This window comes from Parasteatoda tepidariorum, chromosome 6 (assembly GCF_043381705.1).
Source record: "Parasteatoda tepidariorum isolate YZ-2023 chromosome 6, CAS_Ptep_4.0, whole genome shotgun sequence".
NCBI lineage: Eukaryota > Metazoa > Arthropoda > Arachnida > Araneae > Theridiidae > Parasteatoda > Parasteatoda tepidariorum.
This window is the reverse complement of record NC_092209.1, coordinates 71,188,050-71,209,297: the sequence shown is the minus strand read 5'-3', so window position 1 is coordinate 71,209,297 and position 21,248 is coordinate 71,188,050. Positions and strand designations below refer to the sequence as shown.

Sequence of the window (21,248 nt, the reverse complement as noted above, 5' to 3'; positions counted from 1 at the left end):
TTAGGACTTATACCTTTTGGATTTAAGCACTATGGGTATTAACTTAATTTCGTTTTTATTTACGTACTATGGGTATTAACTTTAATTTTGCTTTTATTTGCGCGCTATGGGTATTAACTTACTTTCACTTAAACTAATATTGGTGGAGCTGTTGTTGTAGTTTATTTAAGTCGCACTAGAGCTGCACAAAGGACAGTGATTAAATATATATATATATATAGTTGAAAAAATTAGATAAAATTTATTTTCTATTTTACATTTGTCCCGCAGTGGACTGATCGTAAAGACACGGTTCCCTGTATTCAATAGCGAAGTCAAGCATCACTAACTGAGGTCAGGAAGGTGACCACTTTGATCAGCCTGCGAAGTAATCGAGGGTACGCGGCATCGGTCCTCTTTAAACTGTTCTACAGTTAAGTGCTTGTATTCGTGCGCAGGTCACCGGGCTACCATACCAAGGGAGCTCATCTGCAGAGGATCAAAATTGCGATGGCATATCTTCGGATCATCCTCAGGGATGTTTCCCAGACAGTCGCCAATATCCCTTTGTGCAGCTCTAGTGCCACGTAACCAATTTTTATATTTTATTTATACAGTATATCCCCCCAATAAAGTCTGAAACACCTTCTTAATTATCGAATAACTTCAACTATAGCTATAAAAGAGGTGTCTAAGTATAATAAAGTGGTTTATGTGCTTTGATAAAATACTCTTCATTACAAACTAGCGGAATCGAGGAATTAGCGTTCCTATCTCGAAGACCTTATGAACAACTGAATTACAAAAGAACAGAGAATCGTTGATTTATTGCAAAACGAAACAATCATGAAAAGAAAAAAAGAAGTTCATAAAAGATACCTTTACTTTCATTTTCAACGTACATAGCATCGGATTAGATCGTGTGATGACTAATTTTCCTGCCCTTCTAAAATCATTTCGCTACACCACACGGTAGAGGATATCGCAAAAGCGCGTTTCCCCCCTCCCTTTAACATTAATACTCACAAAACCTCAATTCATATTAAATCGATCCTTGTAATTCCCCTTTTTTCGGTAGTTTTTTTTTAAAATAAATTATTACGTAACGTAGCCATTTTACTTTACCCAGCGCCATCTTTTATAGCTATAGCAGAAGTGGTATGAAAGTTCCAGTTTAGTGGACATTCTCTATTTTCAAATATAAATTTTTCACTAAATTTGTTTTTACTTTTTAGAAGATTACTTGGAGCGGAGAAAACATCAGAACTATTACATGAAAATCAAGCAGATAAACAAAGCTGATTATGTGACGTGATATTATGGTGATAATTGGACATATATAGCTTCGCAACACATTTCTATTTATTTGAATATTTATACTACTATGTGGCCAAAATTAAATAAAGATTTTTAAAAGTACACAAATATCCATAATTTCTCTTTCTCTCTCTCTTTTTTGAGTCTCTGATCGTTATTACACATAGTAAAAAGGAAGCTAAACTTTTTTAGTAAAGTACATACAAACAAGAAAAATTAAATTGATATCAGAAAAACATATAAAAACAAGAAAAGTTAAATTGATAGTAAAGCTTATAAAAATGTGGAAAGTTAAATTGGTAGCAAAGCGTATAAAAACAAGAAAAATTACGGATGTAAAGCAAATGGAAACAAGAAAAATTAAATTGATAATTAAAATCTATTAACTTTTGAATAAAATTTTTTTTGTTAATAGCCATACTTTAATAAATCTGATATATAAATATAGATTTTATTTTCCTTTCTTTCAATTTTATAGCAGAAGTTCACAAAGGAAACTTATGTTATCTTTATTAGTGAATGTCCCTCCCAAAGTACACTTATTACATTAATTGAAGTATTTTCTGAAAGTTAATTAGAACATTCCTCGGCGCATTCTTATGTATAATACGTCTTCATTAATCCAATGTTAAAATTTTTGATGGTTTTCCATTGATGGACCAACATAGTCTTATGATAACCATCAAAAATTGCATCATGAATCATTACATTTTGTGACAGTAACCAAGTTAAGTAACTATCCCCCTAATGTAGGAATTCGGACTGATTTATGATGGTCCAACATAAGAATAGCAACTTGTTTTGATTTTTTTCATGTTGAATAGTTCCTTAAAAATCAAATGTTGGGACTATTATAAACCTCCGTTACCCCATTGGACTGATTTATGATGAGCCAACATAAAAAAAACGGAATTGTTATGATGATATATTCTTACTTGAGTCGCTCAGAAGCCAATGCGATTAAGTCCAAAACACAACAATTGAGAAAATTAATGTTTTTTGATACATTAGTTTTAAAATTCTTGGTTTATTAATTTAATTAGAAAAGTGTATAAAGTCTTTTTTCGAGGTGTAAACTCTGTAAAAAAACACGATATGTACAGGATGTGTAAATAAAAACGTAAGTATTTATTGAAATGACTTATACCTTTTGGCAGCTGAAAAAGATAAGAAATTTATGTCTACTAGTATAAGCGAACTTTTATTTTTCCCAATCATCACTAGATACAGTGACTAATAGAAAATAAACTGTTGGATTATTTCAAAAATTGTTTTTTACTTCAAAACTAGAGTGGCACTTTTCTTTCTTTTAGGAAATGAAAATAAAATAAATAAATAAAAACCACATTTTAAAAAAATACTACGAAAAATACCATACCCCTTTTTTTGGTGAAAAAATACTACGTCTGGCAACCCTGATGTTACTATGAATTTCTTGTTTTTCAGTGTCACCAACAAATATCGAAAGAAGAAAAAGAATTTAATTTTTATTTCAAAGTTTATGTAAAAAAATATTGATAAAAGGTGGACTTATTCACAATGGCTTCTGAAATTATTATACAATATATTCAGAAGCTATTAAAAAAAGGGCTGTCTAACCTAGAAAAAAGTAACCAACGAGTAAATCCTTTAATAACTAAGAAGATTATTATTTATTTCATCAAAATTTCCAAAAATCAGAAAATATCAAAAAATGGACTTAACCGCATTGGCTTCTGAGCGGCTCACTTATTAACAACAGTTTCCATGAAACAATCATATATTATTAAAAGCTAATACTTGAGATATACTTTTCAATATTGTCCTCACATTACTTTAACACTAATACAAACATAATTCAAATTTAGCTGCTTAGTGTACACCAGTAGCATGATACAGAAGATTATAAGATATTTATATAACGCAGGAAAGCCTAACCAAATTTACGCAATATTCTTACGAGATACATTAGAGTCATTTGGATTTTAATTTATAAAAACAATTTAATTACTATAAATACAATATATAATTAGACTTTATAACCTAAAGAGACAACGTGGCAAAATTGTAGAATATTTTATTACGTTTTTGTTTAGCCCCAGTACAACTTAAAGGCTAAATAAAAATATATTTATGTGGTGAAGATCAAAACGAAATTTTTTTAATAATCACTTAATAGGTCGAAATCATGTACAAATTATAAAGAAATAATTACATCTGATTTAAACATTTGTTTAACGACCTTCTAAATGATTTTTAATACTGCATCTTAAAAACCACTGCTTGAAGAGTGGGATATCAAATTTTAAGTTTAATTTATTTTCTACCATTTAAACTTGATCTTCTATCTATTAATACGATTTTAAAACTTTTTAAACTAACTGTATCGTAGTCAGATAGACAAAGAAATAGCATTCTTTTTTTTTTCTTTCAGTTTTCAGATTATTCGCGCAATAAATGATTTTAAAACGAACTACTCTTTGGTGACATTGTTTCTCCGATTCCTGATAAACAGGCTCAAATTCTTACACGCAGTTAAAAGGTTACTATCATATGCATGTTTTAAACGAGTTTGAGTATTTTTATTTAAAAATTAGCAAGATCCTGATAAGCTGTTGAGCAGCATAATGATAGGAACTGTATTAAAGGTTAACAAGCAATTTCATTCTCTAAAACCTCAACAATATTTTTATAGACCAAAGTTATAATTTAATATAGTCTTTGATGATTCAAAGGTAGCCTTGTTTATGGTAGGCGTTTGAGAAATTCAGCAATTTCTTTATGTCCAAATTTATCAGCATACCTTGAGGGACTCCACTTAAATATGTCTCTAGCATCGGCAGTGAATCCACTATCCAATAGAAGTTTCACGATATTCAGGTACCCATATGCTGCAGCTAAGTGAAGCACTGTTCTTCCGAATTTATCTCTAGCATTAGTAAAATTTTTCTCTACGCATCCCTCTAATAGCTGTAATACTTTATTTCTGTCATTGTTTAAGACTGCAATGTGTACTTTACATTCATTTTCATCATCAGCTACCATATAATCGAAAAATTTGCAGATTAATCTATTCTCATTCCCGAAAACTTGTTCACATAAAAAATTCCTTATTTTTTGATGCTTTAGATACTTTTTCTGGGATAAAAAATATGCTGCAAAAAATTCAGCGAAACTATAGTGAGTAAAGATCGGTTTACCATTAACAAAATGGCTAATGAAACCAACAGAGCCTTCTTCTTGTGTCTGTTTTTTAAATTGTTCTACTTTTTCTATCTTGTTTTCTAAGAACTTATTTAAGTCTTCTTCGCAAAAAACTGCGCTTAGTGCTAAAAAAGACAATTTTTTTAAAAAAGAGGCATAAAGAACATTGTACACTGCACCTGATTTTGATAAATCAAAGTGCAAATTTTGTGTAATATATACATCATGTTTGATTTTGACAAAGATATTATACAGGTTAAGCAAATTTGAGTCTTTTGTTTTATAATCACTCAGCCAGTCTTCAGACTTACATTGAAAAACTTCAGCCAGCATTGTTAAATTTAATGGTAATCCTGTAAATTCTATACTTTCATCATAATTAAGCTGCGATATCGAATTAAGTAACTTACTCGCATAATTCTCCAAATATTTTTCTTCTGTCATGATGGGGTCCAGAACTTTAGACCATTTCTTTTTAATGAACACAACCTGATCCTCTCTAGATAAGGGCTTTAGACTATACGATAGCAAACTTAATGTATCTTCCAGCGCATCTTTCGTGTGAGGACGAGTAGTTATGTACAGCTTCTCTATTTTTGAGTCCTTTAAACCTTTTAATAGTTCAACAACTTTCTCTTTGTATTTTGGAATTATTTCATCAAACCCATCAAATAATATGGTCACTTTACCAGTAGTAGCAAGTCTATGCATAAATAAATCTCTCTCTAGAGGAGTATTTAAATTTAATGAATGGAGTAAAAGTTCTAAAATATTATCTTCATGAAAATCTGTACTTCCTAGCTTATATGCAAAATCATTAAAATTAATTTTCACTGCCCATAAATAGGGATTGCTCTTTTTCATTTCTTGTGCAAGTTTGGTTAATGCAGTGGTTTTGCCTGCTCCAGGTTCTGTACTTATAATTACTATACGGTCATCTATATCACAATATTCAGAAACGTACTTTGAATCTATAAACTCACGCAATCTAGTTAGAGCACCACGAGATTTTTGCCATAATAATCTGTTATCTTCTTCTTTAAGCCAATGAATATTGTAATTTTCATTTTCATTACAAAATTTATCAAAATCTTCGGTAGACTCAGAAATCAACACTATATCTTGATTTGCTCCACATTTTGATTTATCCACCTGTTTGTCGTAGTTAATAAAAAATCTAAACGTTTCCTTGATTTCTTCTTTAATTTTTACATTGCGTGTAAATATACGATCGATATAGTCATTCTCAATATCGCATAAATCAGGAAGTGCCTTACCTACTTCTATTATGTCGTTATTGATAAGCTTAAATAATGTTTCTTCATTTATAATGTGTTTTGTATTATCTTCGATTAAGTTACCGAGTTTCATTTCTGCTCCTTGAAAATAAATTTTTTTCGATAAAAGTCTCTTTTGTGAATGCTCCGTTATATCACTAAATTTTATCTTTGATTTATCCACAATCTCCACGAAAAATTCTCCATCATTTTCAAAAATATGTTCGAAGCTGAACTTTTTTCGAGTAACTAATATAAATTTAAATTTAGGCTTAATTCTGAGAACACTATGTAAATCTTTAAAAAAAGTAGCCACTTCTTTAGGATCACGATTACACTCAACCACAAATAACACAGAATCTTCTTTATTTACATACTTTGAGAATCCAGTCAGTGGAAAGAAATGCTCTAAATTTAGAAGCTGCTCTAGACTTAAGAAAAAAGTTTCCCATCTTGGATATTCGTTGTCAGTCTCTTGAAGGAACTTGTGTATTTTTTTAATTCCTATTAAAGAATGCATTTCAAAAACTATCTGAAGGAATTGCAAGCTGTCATCCTTTAAGAACTCTGAAAGGTCTTCCATTATTGAGTTTCTAAGCTCTATATGTGTAATAGATTGAAGATATTCTCTCGACTTATTTTTATAAACATTTTTATGTATATTTAAACTTTTCAACTCATTTTTAATTTCAATGTGTATATTGGGAAAAAGAAATAAAATATTTTTGACACACGTAATCAAGTTCACCAGTTCCCCTTCCGAAAAGCATTTGATGACACCTCTTCCAGCTCCCTCTTTTAACTCATAATGTTCCAATATTTTCTCTACTTGTTCTTTTGTTATTTTTCCTTTAGTTCTTTCCTCAAGCGAGAAAAACAATTTTACTGAGTTTGATAGTATTGCAAGTGGTTTTAAAATCTGATAAGCAACAAGAAAGTCAAACTCAGACTGTGTAAAAATATTGGCTCGACATTCATCTTTTTCAACTGCTTCTACCTGATAACGAAGAGTACAGTATTCATTATCGTCTGGGAGGGGATTATAATAATTAGTACAGTCTGCTAATTTATGGAAGTACGCATATTCTTCTTGATTATAAGACAAAGATTTCGAAAGAAATTTACCTACCATTCCACCCATACTTTCCTTTACCAGTGGCCAATCTATTATCTTCATTATTTTGTTGGCCGAACACCTCTTTTCATTGAAAACAAGAGCATCCCATATTTTGTGAATATCGTGAGCATCGTGAGTGTAGTTGAAAAAATTCCAACTAGATGAGATTGTTGGTAAATCTTCAATAAACACCCGATATAAACTGCCAACATTAAGATGTGAGTTGAAAGTATTCACCAAATTTGGAGCAGAAAGATAAATTGTGATATCTAACAACGAGGATAAATAAGTTTTACCACCATAACGCTCAATAAAATCTTTTTCCATCTTCAACAGCATTTCTTCGCAGCCAGGGCTATCAAATACCACCGTATGAGCGTGAAAACCTTCTTTCTCGCTTCGAACAAAGAACTCTTCCTCGAACCATTTGGGTGTAAGATATTCGGTAGTAAACGAAGTGATTTGTGCAAGCCATCCTCCAATTGAATGCCCAGTAATAGAAAGAGTCAAGTAAACTGAAAACATTTTTACTAGTTTCTTAAGTTTTTCAGCAACATTATTAGTAAAAGTAGCTGCAGAACTCATTTGAGAAGTGTATTTATTAGACGAAATACCTTGATAATCTTGCAAAATATCTTTCGTGTTTGATGTAACACCCTTATGAGCTATAACGACTTGTAGGTAATTAGGATTCCAATATGCCGCTCCGAAATAGCCATCACTGAAATTTACAGCAGTAGTTAATAAAACCCAACCTTGCTCTAGTGGACTTGAACAGCTTTCCCATTCGCTATAAACTCTACACGAAAACTCTGCTAAAAGACAATCGCTGGGATATATATGTCTATCAAGCAGAACGTAGCTTGTATCTCTTTTTATATCAGATGCAATTACTGACATAAAGTTTTCATTACTTAATAGCAAATCAACTACTCTTAAACTTTTCGGAAAGGGATACTTCATCCTCGTCATGGAACTTGTGTCATCTTTTGAAGTTGGATTGTTTGCTTTAAAATCGCTCATGTTGGACTGACCTTTGTTTTCTAGCCACCCGTTGAACTCCAGAGCAACAGCGTCTTGTCCACCTATCAAGAAAAAACCATCTTTAAACATTTAAGCAACACGTATCTTTTACATAAAACTTCTAAGATTTCCGGGGAATATTTGTAAGCCTTGTCAATTTGTATTTACAATAACTTTGAAAATTATTTTTGTTTTTCATTATTTTTTTATAATTAACATTTATAAAAAAAACAACATTGTTACATTTTATAACGTTAAACGTCAGAATTACATTTATTTCATCTCAATAAACATCATTTGCAAAGTGAAGAAGAAATTGTTTTGTGATTGACAAATCCCCTTTAAATTTGAAAAAAAAAATCCCTTTTCTTATAAGGGAGATTGAGTATCGTCCCCCTCTCTCTTCTATATTATCGAAAACACTTATGCATATATTGTTTAAAAAAACGATAAAACTTCGCGGTGGCAGCAAAGAATTGAAAACTAATCAAGCGGGTGAGCAGTCATTAGTATTAAACTATACCCAATAAATGAATCACGAGTTTGTAGTGGAACAGACCAATATGCATCGTCAGTGGAAATGTAAAAAAAATTATAACTTTTAAGCTAAATACTATAAAATTTAGTACATATTTAGATTTTTGTTTAACCATTTTCATCGAGAACAAAAATAAGATAAATATTTGAACATTATTTGAAATACGATTAGCTCTTTATTTAAGAGACGAAATTTTCATCGTAATCCGTATTCTGATCTTAAATCTATAAAATAAAATAAAAATTAAAATTAGAGAAGTAATCACACAACTTACACAGTGCCCTACAAATAGGAAAGATCTTACTGCCAGACCATGTACAAAATTTAAACAAAATGAAATTTTTATTTACAATTTTTAAATAATTTGTATTTGCAAACTTTGCTACATGTATGTTAGATGAAGCTGAGTTGAGGTTAAAGACGAATTTGGACTGATGAAAATAGTGCTGCGGCCGGGAATGTCATAGGGAAAAATTTATGTTTCTTTGTTCGAGCGACGGTTGAAGAACTGTTTAGAAACTGAATAGTTGTAAATATTTTTATCATCAGAAGACTAAATTTCCTGGAGGGTGTTGGCTAGTCATGATGTTGCAGTACCACCGGTANGCGGTGGCAACAAAGAATAGACTAAATTTTTATCATAATCCCTATTCTGATCTTAAATCTATAAAAAAAATTTAAATTAGAGAAGTAATCACACAACTCACACAGTGCCCTACAAATAGGAAAGATCTTACTGCCAGACCATGTGCAAAATTTAAACAAAATGAAATTTTTATTTACAATTTTTAAATAATTTGTATTTGCAAACTTTGCTACATGTATGTTAGATGAAGCCGAGTTGAGGTTAAAGACGAATTTGGACTGATGAAAATAGTGCTGCGGCCGGGAATGTCATAGGGAAAAATTTATGTTTCTTTGTTCGAGCGACGGTTGAAGAACTGTTTAGAAACTGAATAGTTGTAAATATTTTTATCATCAGAAGACTAAATTTCCTGGAGGGTGTTGGCTAGTCATGATGTTGCAGTACCACCGGTATTGCGATAATAAGTAACTAATAATATGTTTCAAACGGATAAGCTGTATATTTCGCTTTCAAAAGATTAAATACAGAACATGAATGGGGTGGTGCTTTTTCACTGTTTCGGTTTTAATGTTTATGTTTTCCTCATAAGTAAGATGATCTCCGAAGCAAGGAATATTCGTGAGAACGAGAGTTTGAATCCAGCCGACCAAAGACTACCCGTGTAGTAAACAGTGACTGATGTGCGTTAAATCTGTTGGGTCACAAAATCCTCAAATATTTCCATAACAAATTATTCCTCTGGAGGTATTGTATTAAAGCTTGATCATTCTCTAGTTCAGGTTAAAATTACGATTTTTTGATGAATGAATGATCTTATAAAGAGGGTGTTATGTATGGGTGTGAAGAAAGTTGAATTTTTGACCATAGATGGTGCCACTGGAAAACAAGAACAATCGGAGGAGAGAGCATATTATATAAAAACAAAATTTTACAATGTAGTAAATTGATATCTTAGATTGCAGTGAGTTAGAGACTTTATTTAACTATTGACTATAGCACCTGGTTCCACCATCTAGTGGGAAAAGCAAAATTTAAACGTTCATCACTATTCTGAAGAATGCATAATCTATAGATTTTTAAGCGACAAAATGGTTTATTCAATCTTTGTCCATTTTAGGCATATAAAAAGAAATTTTTCAATTAAATTAAGATTTTGTTTAAATTTGATATTGTAAAATATAACCTATATGATAACAAATAGGTTAATCTTCATTATCGTCATAGTATTATTTGTTACTATATTTTCACTTGAGCCTCAACAAGGAGAGTTGTGAAATAATGGCTCCGATTACTCTGACAGAGTTTGAACCCTCAACCCTAAGTTTAGTAAGCTCAATTTCATTTAATTTTAAATCCCCTTCAGAGTTTTTTTTTTTTTTTTTTTTAAAAAACTTTGATATATTTAGAAAATGCAACTTCTGAAAACATACATCTAAGAGTATACAGTTAAGAGTATACTCTTAAATAAGCAGAATATGTATAAAATAGAAGGGAAGAGAAAAAGTAAAGGGAAAAACAGCAGACAAGAAATAAAACATTTATGAACAGAAAATGACCAAAATTAATATTATTACCGTCTGATTTAAGTGGCGTGCTATTATAAATTTCGGTAGTTTATTTTGCAATACAAAAACAGCAACTTTAGATGAAGAAAGAGGGAAAAAATAAATGTTTTGAAAAAAAAAATTAAAAAAAATAAATTTTTAAAGACCGGTGTAAAATGTAAAAACAATTGAGTCTGATTTTTTTTCTTTTTCCAAAAAACCACATTTGTTATAAAACTAAATACACTAAAAGCATTAAACCAAAGCTAGTGATTTTTTGAAAATTGAGGATATGCGAAATAAGAGGCAAGAAAAAAATCTTAGATTTTTTAAAACAACTTAGGCGGAATAAAATGGTTGAATAAATATCACGGCGAATGTCTTTATATACCACCTGCCTTTTTCTATCTGCAAATTCCCCAGCTAAAAGTAAACTGCAGTTTTTCTACAGAACTGAAGTAATTTTGTAGTTTTTCTAGGGTTAACTGCAGATTTTCTGTAGTGCAATCTTAACTGTAAAAACACTGCAGTTATTTTGCAGCTAATGTGAAGTAATTTATCATCAATTTATTTCAAAAAAACTTTTGGCTATTGTCTACAAAATTACTGCAGTTTCAGTAAGGTCACTTTAAAATCATAAATTTAGAAAAAGCTGAAACTTAAAATCCGTGATTATGTTGCAGTAAATTTGAATTAATATGCAGTTATTGTTTCAGAAGTATATTTTCTGATAAATATGCAGAAAAACTAGTTACTTTGCATTGTTGTCAAATTGAAAGAGTTTGAGGTTGGTAAATCAACTTTTTATAATGTTTATGCCTTTTTTTCTTTTTTGATTAAAAATTTCTTATATTTAGGTAAAAATTCTATACATACATATTGATAACGGAAATAACGTACACTTTCTATATTCATAAAAGCTAAAATTTATAAAATACATACTTGATTTAATTATAATTACTTATAATTCAGAAGCGTCAAAAACATTTAAATTTAAGTAAGATTTTGACACAATTTAATAAGTTTAATATATGCCTAAAATAAGGTATTTAAATATTTCTGTATTTTAGTAATTTTATTATTTATTTATTTTTGACTTAAGAGAACTACTTTTGTAGAAAGTTTACAGTAAAAACAATATTGAAGTAAAGGTAAGTAGTTAATATGAATTAGTCAATTTTTTTTATTCGAATTCATACTAAGCTAAGATTATTGCAGAGAAAAAATTATACTTATTTNGAAAAAGCTGAAACTTAAAATCCGTGATTATACTGCAGTAAATTTGAATTAATATGCAGTTATTGTTTCAGAAGTATATTTTCTGATGAATCTGCAGAAAAACTACAGTTACTTTGCATTGCTGTCAAATTGAAAGAGTTTGAGGTTGGTAAATCAACTTTTTATAATGTTTATGTCTTTTTTTTTCTTTTTGATTAAAAATTTCTTATATTTAGGTAAAAATTCTGTACAAATTCTATACATATATATTGATAACGGAAATAACGTACACTTTCTATATTCATAAAAGCTCAAATGTATAAAATACATACTTGATTTAATTATAATTACTTATAATTCAGAAGCGTCAAAAACATTTAAGTAAGATTTTGACACAATTTAATTAGTTTAATATATGCCTAAAATAAGGTATTTAAATATTTCTGTATTTCAGTAATTTTATTACTAATTTTATTATTTATTTATTTTTGACTTAAGAAAACTACTTTTGCAGAAATTTTACAGTAAAAACAATATTAAAGTAAAGGTAAGTAGTTAATATTAATTAGTTAATTTTTTTTATTCGAATTCATACTAAGCTAAGATTATTGCAGAGAAAAAATTATACTTATTTTGTCTAATCACAACAGATATTAAGTTTGGATTTTAAACAAATTTATATCGAAAGAGTTTACAAAATTGAATTTGAAAATGGATATTTAATGCAAATTTTTAGCTTGAAACCTCTCCTTCAAAAATTTATTAATTTCACTCTGTTTCAGAAATTTGTCTTTAATAAATTTAGATAATTTAACGCAATATACTTTTTTTATTCTGTGAAATTAAAGCTTTATAAATTAAACAAATAACTTAGTTTGAAAATAATTGCTCATAGTATTTTCAATTGAATCTAACTGAGGCTAAGATTTATGAAACTGCTTACTTTAAAAATTTGTTTAGAGCTCCTTGCTTTTAAAAATTAAACTTAAAAGAAAAATAACAAAACTTAGGGAAAAATAAAAAACTTACGGACTCAAATCTACACTGAGAGGAATTTTTGGTAAAAAACACTCTTAAGTAATAATTCATTTAATTGTTATTCTATCGTATACAATCAAAACAATTAGATAACCATAAAATAACGCTATTTAAACTGGTAACTCTGAGAAAATTTATTAACTGTGTTTTCCCCTAATATGATTTAACAAAAACTTTATCCTTGCCAACAAGACCCTCCTCCTGAAACCATTTAGTTCCCTACATCAGTCTTGTCAGAGAGCCGATTGTCCGATTAGCCGAGAGGGCTAATCGGACAATCTCATGCCAGACAAGTTGTGAGTTCGAATCCCGACATACTCACAACGAAATTTTCACGAGTACAATACTCCCTAATTAATTCACCTGTTCAAGAGGGAAAATTTTTTTTTTTATCAAAAACTTTTTCTTCAAGAAGAATTTTTTTTAGCAAAAACTATAGTATTTTCTATTGCTCACGATAGATGGAACCTCTAAATTTAGACATTTTGTATATTAACAGTAAAAATTTTGAAGTTGGTACTACTGCAAAATTACTGCAGTTTACAAATTGCAGTAATTTTTCATTGTTTCCACTTTAAACATTCTGAAGCGGAAATGGCCAAATCACCACAGTCAACTGCATTTTTTTTTTGTAGATTTTCTACAGATTATTTTTAGCTCGGCACAAGCATATCATTCATTAATGTATTAATAAAAAAATTACTTTGTATGTGGGTCATTATTTTATTGCCCATATGAATTACTCCCGCAAAAGAAATTCGAGTTTTTCCGACGCAAGCAAGAATTAAGAAAGTAATTTTATCTTTTCTTTAAATACTTCTTTAAATATTATTGTCTAATATAAAAAAAACACAGTTCACACAATTGTTATAATTCGCAGAATTTTGGCACGTAAAGATGAAAATGCGTCTTCTTCTCATATCACAACAGCAATGCGTGATGGAAATTATTTTTTAAAAACGTAAATTAAATATCAGGCAACTTGCAGGATTATTTGAATGTATATGTAAGTGGTTACAAATAAAATCAATACAAATATAAACCAATGCTTTAAAATATTTTAACTGACAGCCAATTTAATTTGAGTAAATGTCACACCTGCAACTTTGGATCGGGCAATACATATCTTTTAAAATATATTTCTTCATTGCTTTGAAATATAGAATTGCTTTATATTTTCTATATAATTACTTATAATGTTATAATATAAAATAAAGTTTAAAATAAAATATCTTTTATCATCCTAAAAAGTATTAATATTAATAATATTTTTCTGGGATTTGGCGAATATATTTAATATATATTCAGAGTTTAGTTTTTTAAAATTTCCGCATTTAAAGTGAAACATTTCACTTAACTCTACAGATCTGGTTAAAATTTAGTCTTATTGTTGAGAAATCTGACCATTAGATCAAATGTTAATAAAGAAAAAAATTTTTTTTTGTGTGTGTGTGTGTTTATATTATACATTTTACTTTATATCCGTCGTTGAAAATCCGACCCAATTTTTTTGGGTTTAATACTACCAATGCTAACTCTGTAGCCTTGTAATTTTGAACCCAATCTAGAAGACTAAGGAANATATTTATATATATATATATATAGATTTTATTTTATATCCGTCGTTGAAAATCCGACCCAATTTTTTTGGGTTTAATACTACCAACGTTAACTCTGTAGCCTTGTAATTTTGAACCCAATCCAGAAGAAAAGGAAACTTATGGATCAAGTATTGAGAAAGATTTGCTTACGTGGAGAACTTTTTGGTTGAAATAACCCTCAGCTGTCTATTACAATTCTATCACAATCGACATTAAAAAGTAAATTTTCAAATTCGCTTACTTCCCATTTTAAACCAAAATATGTTAGATTTCAATGTAGATTCCGGATGGCCCAAATAATATATTACGTGTATTATTCTTTTGCTGTTGTTTTACTATACAGTGCGTGAAAAAAATACTCGGAACACCTTAAATAACTTTTGATCTAATGATCGGATCTTCACGTTGTGAGACTCAATGGTTCAAGGGGATGACCTCAAATGTGCTAATTAGTAAGTGCAGACGATATTTTAAGCTACAACATCAGACTCAAAAACGTACTTTCTCAGAATAAACATGTCATTTTTCAACGGATTCAGATACCCGAATTCCGAAATAAAGTGGTAGCCGCAATCTAGGAAATATGATCCCAATGAATTAGCCAGGAGAGAGGTTCAAAGTTGGGTCCCTTTAATATCAACTTTACTGGTTGCGTATTTCCCCATGTCTCGCGAACTTTTTACACGAATTTAAAAATTCATTTATTTAAAGATAACTCCAAGCAAAATTTAACTTCTAGTAAATATTTATAATTTTTATTATTTTATTTATTGAAAGTCGAAAATTTTTTTTTAATTGCAATTGCAATTTTTTACATAATTTTAAAAAGTGCAATTAGAAATGACAAAATACAAAATTTGAACGAAATCAGTCGAATAGTTCCTGAGAAATCGAATTTTGAAAAAGATTTTAAAAATTAACATTAAGGAGCTCAAACTTCCGACCCCTCTCCTTACAAATTTATTGGGACTATATTCTCCAGATTGCAGCTATCTCTCATATTTTCCTATCCTCAAAAATTCGAATCCGCCGAAAAAAAGGTCTGTTTATTCAGTGAAAGTATGCTTTTTGTCCGATTATGTAACATAAAATATCGTTTGCCCAAATAATTAGCATACTTGAGATCACCCTCTTGAACAATCAAAATTAATTAGGTAACAGCATTAGATCGAATGTTATTTAGGGTGGTCCGTTGTTTCTTTCATAACATACTTACTTAAATATTAAGAGTTATATAATTAAAATTAAATATCTCATTAACTACTTGTGCGAAATATATCAATAAAAAATTTAATAGATGTATGAATATTTTTTTAATCATATAATTCACACAAAATCATTAAGTGAACTCATCATCCGGCAATGATTGTCCAATGATGCAATATCATACACATGTCTCTACCTTAAAGCTGTTATAGTAGGCACTATTTTCCTTAATTGCTTTAAACTAAATTCAAATACAATATATATATTCTTCATATCTTTTTTTCCTGAAAGCATTTAGTTAATTAAAGCTTTATTGTTTTTTAGTATACTGTTTATTAGTATATATTTTTAATTATTTATAGAAGCAATACTTAATGTTTCATTAACTACTTGTGTGTCGAATGAAAAATTCGTTACATATTTCAACTTGAGCAATAATATTTGAACTGTATAAATTAACTGCTGTTAATATTTTGAACTGTATAAATAAATTTATATAATTACTCTATAAATAAAATTATGTTTCTCTATGTAAATATTAATGAAACAATTAAGTTGAGCCATATTTCGGTAAGATTAAAAGTTAAAAGTCAGGGATGAGGTTGGCCAAATGTCAAAAAAGCTGAATTTTCACGCGGTAAATCTTACGTGATTTATAGCAAAAATATCAGTAGCATATTCTCATCCAGTTTCGCTGATGTTGTAATGCTTATATATAGTAATAATCGTCGATAAAAAAACTGCCACATTTATAGTTACTAATTCAAGAAGAAAACTTACTTTTTACAAGAATCGAGATAAAGGATTTTAAAATCACGTGAATACAAATAGCGATCTTGGATTTTAAAATCGCGTGAATATAAACCATGATATTGAAATCACTTGTATGAAAATCGATATTGAATTTCAAAAATGTGAAAATACAAATCATGATGCGAAATTCTCAGATTGCGTAAATACGAATAATGATGCATAATTTCTAAATGGCGTGAATACGAATCCAAAGTCTAATTTCTAAATCACGTGTAAATACGAAAATAGATGTTGGATATTACAACCGCAAAAACGAATCACGACATTGGATAAACTCGCATGAATACGAATCTCTACATAGAATTTTAAAAACGTCTCAATACAAATCGCGATATTGGGATTTTTAAATCTCGTAAATAAGAATTGCAATGAACAATAGTGAAATCGCGTGAATAAGAATAGCAACGTGCACCTTTTAAATCAGGTAAAAATGAAAATCGATGTTTGATATAAAAATGCAGCGTCGTCTGAATTATGAAAATATGAGCTATTGAACAAACGGGTAAAAACGAGAAATATCTTATTTTCTGCTGATAAAAGCTAAGAGCTAAAATAAGTAGATATGCAGAAGGGTTGATGGCAGTTACGTCGTATAATTTTCTATATCTTTTGATATATTATATCTATATATCAAATCGGAAATAAATATAATTATTTTATTTCAACTGTTGAATTTTCAGAAAAAGCGGAATATTTATATAAAAAAAAAATTCTAAGAAAATCGGAGTTTTTGATAATAAAAAAAAAGAAGAAAAAAGGCTGAAATTCGTGAGACAAAAGCAAAAAAGGCGGAAATCCGCTAAAAAGCGGAAAAATCTCATCCCTGAAAAGTGAAACTCTTTAACGCTCATGCAATATCAAAAACCGACTCGATATCACATTAGTGTCCCTCCCCATAAACAGTAATATTAGACAATTTTGCCTTTTAAGTGCAATATAGAGTAAACTAACCAGTGAAGGAGAAGGAACACTTAAGCTTCGCTTGCCTTTTAAAAAATCATATTAATTTCAAAATTTGTAATTTTAGTTAAATGACAGTGTCAACATATTTGTTACTAATTACAAATTATGTAAGAAAATTGTAGAGAACTTACATAATATTGTTTTAAAGTTTTGGAGGTTCAAATAACAAGTAGTAAGAAGACCAAGTGAACGAACAGCTCTTACCAGTGAATGAACACTTAATTTTGGTTGTTTTTTAATGCTCGTTATGAATTTATAAGCCATACAAATATTTAAAAACAAGCCTATTCTTGAAATTATAACATATAAATACTTGGAAAATGTTAACTTTTTTTTGTAATCATGAATTGAAAATTAAAGTGTCAACATATTAACACATACTGTTCATTCACTGGGAAATCTATGCCCAGTAAAGGAACATGCCTGTTCCCTCACTGGTTAGAAGTTGTTTTTCGTATTTTTAACATACTTTTGATGCGGAACATCACTAAAGGTACAAGAAAATTAAAGTTTATCTTTTATTTTCATTAACTTGTTCCTTCACTGGTTTTTCATCGTTTGGTGATCCAGTGAATAAACACCCCTTTATTTCAGTACTTTATTATGCTATGATGCTTAAAAAAATAAAACGTAACTTCAATAACTATATTTTGAATTCTCTTTTTCACATTGAGAAAAATAAAACTATTACATGCAATTAATTCCACTTCAAACTTATAAATAAAAACACTCACCTTATAATTTTTTCAAAGAAACAAGGTGTTGCAGAGATAATAACAAATTCAAAAATTTTTCCAGAGAAGTCTATTTAACCAGGTAATCCAAAACATTGTTAGATGACTACCTATTGTTTGGCAGTAAGCTATTGTTACCTATTAATCTAAAGAAAAACTTTCAAATTCTTATTTTTAATCAATATATATGAAATGTTCCTTCACTGGGTAGTGTTCTTTCACTGGTTGGTTTACCCTATTACGATGAAAAAAAGTTTTCTTTTATTATTTTTTTTAAATCATTAATAATATAGGGGAATAATTTTTTAGTGTTTTGTTTGATGAGGTTCATGGATGCATTTAAAAATATCTTTGAGTTGCTGATTTCAAATTTGCAATCGGTTTCTCTCTTCAAGCTGCAGCTTTTACGTAATTTAATTAATATATTATTTTCCCTGATTTTTTTTTTAAATTCCCTTGAATGAATACTAAGTGTCCTCACTTCTCTTATACGTAAGCAATGGTATTTCGACTTCCGACAAGTTGAGATGGTCACATGTTTTTTGTCCTTTTTATTTTCAAAGAAACAGACATGTATAAGTATGTATATAAGCCTATATGTTCTATATATATATTCATACAAAAAGTAAACTAAACTAAAAATATTAAATTTCAGCTTTCAGAATAAAATTTTCAGATTTGAAATCTCCACACCCAAATCAGCTTAGATCAAATGCGACAATTCCTCAGTCTAATTTATGATTCCATAGCAGTGTTTTCATTACAGAAAAAAAATGAGAGAGAATTTCTCACCCCTTCTCACAAACAGGGTGAGATTTCAAAAAGCTAAGTGAGATTTTTAAAAATTAAAAAAAAAATGCGAATAGACTTGGAAAAAAAATACTTCTTTAATTATAATACATTTTTAACATCTTCTAATTTTTAAAGCATTGAATATTTTTGCTGCATCATCATATGGAAAACGTTCTATATCTACTTTCTCATTAGGTTGCTCAAATGTTTATCAGTCATTTGTATAAGATATTCTGTCTTAATTCGGTTTTGAGTGTTAAGTGACCTTGCAACAACCGTCCGTGAACACGTGGTTGCAGAAAAATGTGTTCTGTCATTCGGGGGGGGGCATTGTGTTCTGCTGTTCGCACCGGTTCTGAACAATACTGGTAAATAGGAGGGAAGCTAGATAACAGGGAGCCATGTTGAAAATAATGAAAGATCAAGGAAGAAAAGTAAAACGGATTTTATTCAAACTGGCAGAAGACAAATTTTTTTCCAAAATCCGCTCATTTTGAAATTGATCAATAGAGTGCGCGATCTTCTCGTGTTAATAATTTTTTAATGCGAGAAAAGAAAAAAATAAGCGAGATTCTCGCGCTGTAGTGAAAACACTGCATAGTCTTTTTTTTTTAGAGAGTCTTAGAGAGTCTACGGTACAATCGAATTATTATTAAAAATGAGCTTTATTGTCACAGCTATAATATTCCTAATAATGTTTAAAAAGAAGCTGTTTAACCCTCATTCCTTTCCTTCAAATATTGATTAGATTTAAGCAAGGCTGCTATCTTAAAACTGTAATAATAGGCGCAAATTTTGTAAAACGCTTTACTTTCAAAAAATTATGAGAAATTTTTAAAACTTATTTCCGTTTAAATTATTTAAAATTTGCAATGAGTACTAGATACAAGATGAACATACAACCATATTGCATACATGTTTTATTTAGAAGTCAAAATAATAATTAAAGTGATAAATAAACATTCCTAAATTGTCCACACGAAAGAAATAATGATTTTTAATAAAAAATGTTTTGGAGTATACAGTTTAAGTTAATTTTTAAATTCTTTGCTTCATATATCTTTTCTTTAAAACGGCGGACGGTAGGCGTTATCAATCAGCAATACAAGAAAAAAATATCTTCACTATCGGATATGGTTACTTACCTTTTATAAATCACTTAATTCGTGCATTTATTAGAGCAATTTCATTCTAACAAAATTAAGTTGAACATAGCAATTTTTGAAATCGAAATTTTTTAATATGCCTAAAATGATTCATGAAGCATAACTTTCTGTATCAATAATATAATTCAAAATTACAAATTTATCTTACCTGCATGAAGTCATAAATGTAAACCAGAAACTTTACTCATTCAATGAAAATGTTTTGCAAGTGTTTGATTTTGGAGCGTTTGCTTTCGAATAAGTTTCCGGCTGACTATTTCTGTTACGATTAAGGTATTAAAATCTCTGGTGAAAAGTTATTTAAAATTGTTTGTAAATTTATTTGGCAACAATCATGAACAGCTGCAAAATGTAAATAAACAGATGTGCATTTTTTTTCGCAATTTATCTACGAAAAGCATGGCTAATGAATTTGATGATTTATTTGAAAATTTTGTATCAACTCATGAACAACAACTGAAGAAACTTGCAATCCCGCAGAGCAAGTGGAAGCATTTATTCAAGAAATTAAATCTATCGGTAATGCGGGAAATGATTTTTTTAAAGACATGAAAAGAAAGCAAAAAAAAAAAAGTTTTGTAATTAAAATTTTATGTATTTGTGTATTATTTGTAATAGAAAACCTTAAATTTTGGTTAAAATGTGTTCAAATTATTTTGAAAATATTTCGTAGTAATATTCTAATTTAACTTATTTACGAAACTTAATAAATTTATTTCAATGTTATGTGTACTTGGTGTGTTTAAAAATTTTTCATCAAATAATTTTTTCCGTATTTTTTTTTTTTTTTTTTTTNTTATTTTTTTTTTTTTTTTGTTGAAAAAATTCATGGAAATTTTTATTTTTTACTAATGTTGCTTTTAATCCATACATGCTGTTAAAATGATAAGAGCAAAATACAACACAATAACTATTGCAAACTGCATTGTATGTGATTTACAAATGTATTGTCTCATTTCTTTTTCTTCATAGTCTTAAAACTTCTGATAATTGGGAATTGTGATAATTTAAAAAAACACTTAATTTTTTATATTATTTGTATTTTCTTTATTGAGATGCTCTATATTAAAATTATTATTTTTTGTTCTTGCAGTCATTTGATGCTGGAAATGATTTTATTTATTCTCAAGTAAGTAAAATAAAGATTTTCTTT

The 21,248-nt window shown here is 29.0% G+C and overlaps 3 protein-coding genes across 4 annotated transcripts in view; 2 read left to right on the top strand and 1 right to left on the bottom strand.

Annotated features, from left to right (window-relative positions):
* The window catches only part of LOC107441530 (chondroitin proteoglycan 2-like), a 46,558-nt gene extending 45,179 nt beyond the window's left edge, over positions 1-1,379 (top strand). Inside the window, exon 11 of the mRNA XM_016054830.3 lies at positions 1,215-1,379. Coding sequence (XP_015910316.3) covers positions 1,215-1,294 — 80 coding nt within the window. The 3' untranslated portion in view covers positions 1,295-1,379. The remainder of the gene's footprint in view (positions 1-1,214) is intronic.
* Positions 1,380-2,921: 1,542 nt separating this feature from the next.
* Positions 2,922-20,371, bottom strand: LOC107441539 (uncharacterized). The gene is made up of 2 exons (XM_016054845.4): positions 20,244-20,371; positions 2,922-7,958 (listed from the first exon to the last, which is right to left on the bottom strand). Exon 2 carries the CDS (start codon positions 7,894-7,896, stop codon positions 4,021-4,023), a length of 3,876 nt encoding a protein of 1,291 aa, XP_015910331.2. The 5' UTR covers positions 7,897-7,958; positions 20,244-20,371; the 3' UTR covers positions 2,922-4,020.
* A 43-nt stretch (positions 20,372-20,414) lies between these two features.
* The window catches only part of LOC107441540 (Tubulin tyrosine ligase-like 12), a 23,470-nt gene continuing 22,636 nt past the window's right edge, over positions 20,415-21,248 (top strand). The window contains exons 1-2 of one of the 2 annotated variants that reach the window (XM_016054846.4): positions 20,415-20,614; positions 21,189-21,224. In XM_016054846.4, the coding sequence (XP_015910332.3) occupies positions 20,459-20,614; positions 21,189-21,224 (192 nt within the window). In that variant the 5' untranslated portion in view covers positions 20,415-20,458. The remainder of the gene's footprint in view (positions 20,615-21,188; positions 21,225-21,248) is intronic. The other variant, XM_043044510.2, reaches the window with a different exon arrangement.

What these genes read in the sequence shown, in the direction of transcription:
- LOC107441539 (XM_016054845.4), bottom strand. Translation starts at nt 7,896, where the DNA reads ATGAGCGATTTTAAAGCAAACAATCCAACTTCAAAAGATGACACAAGT.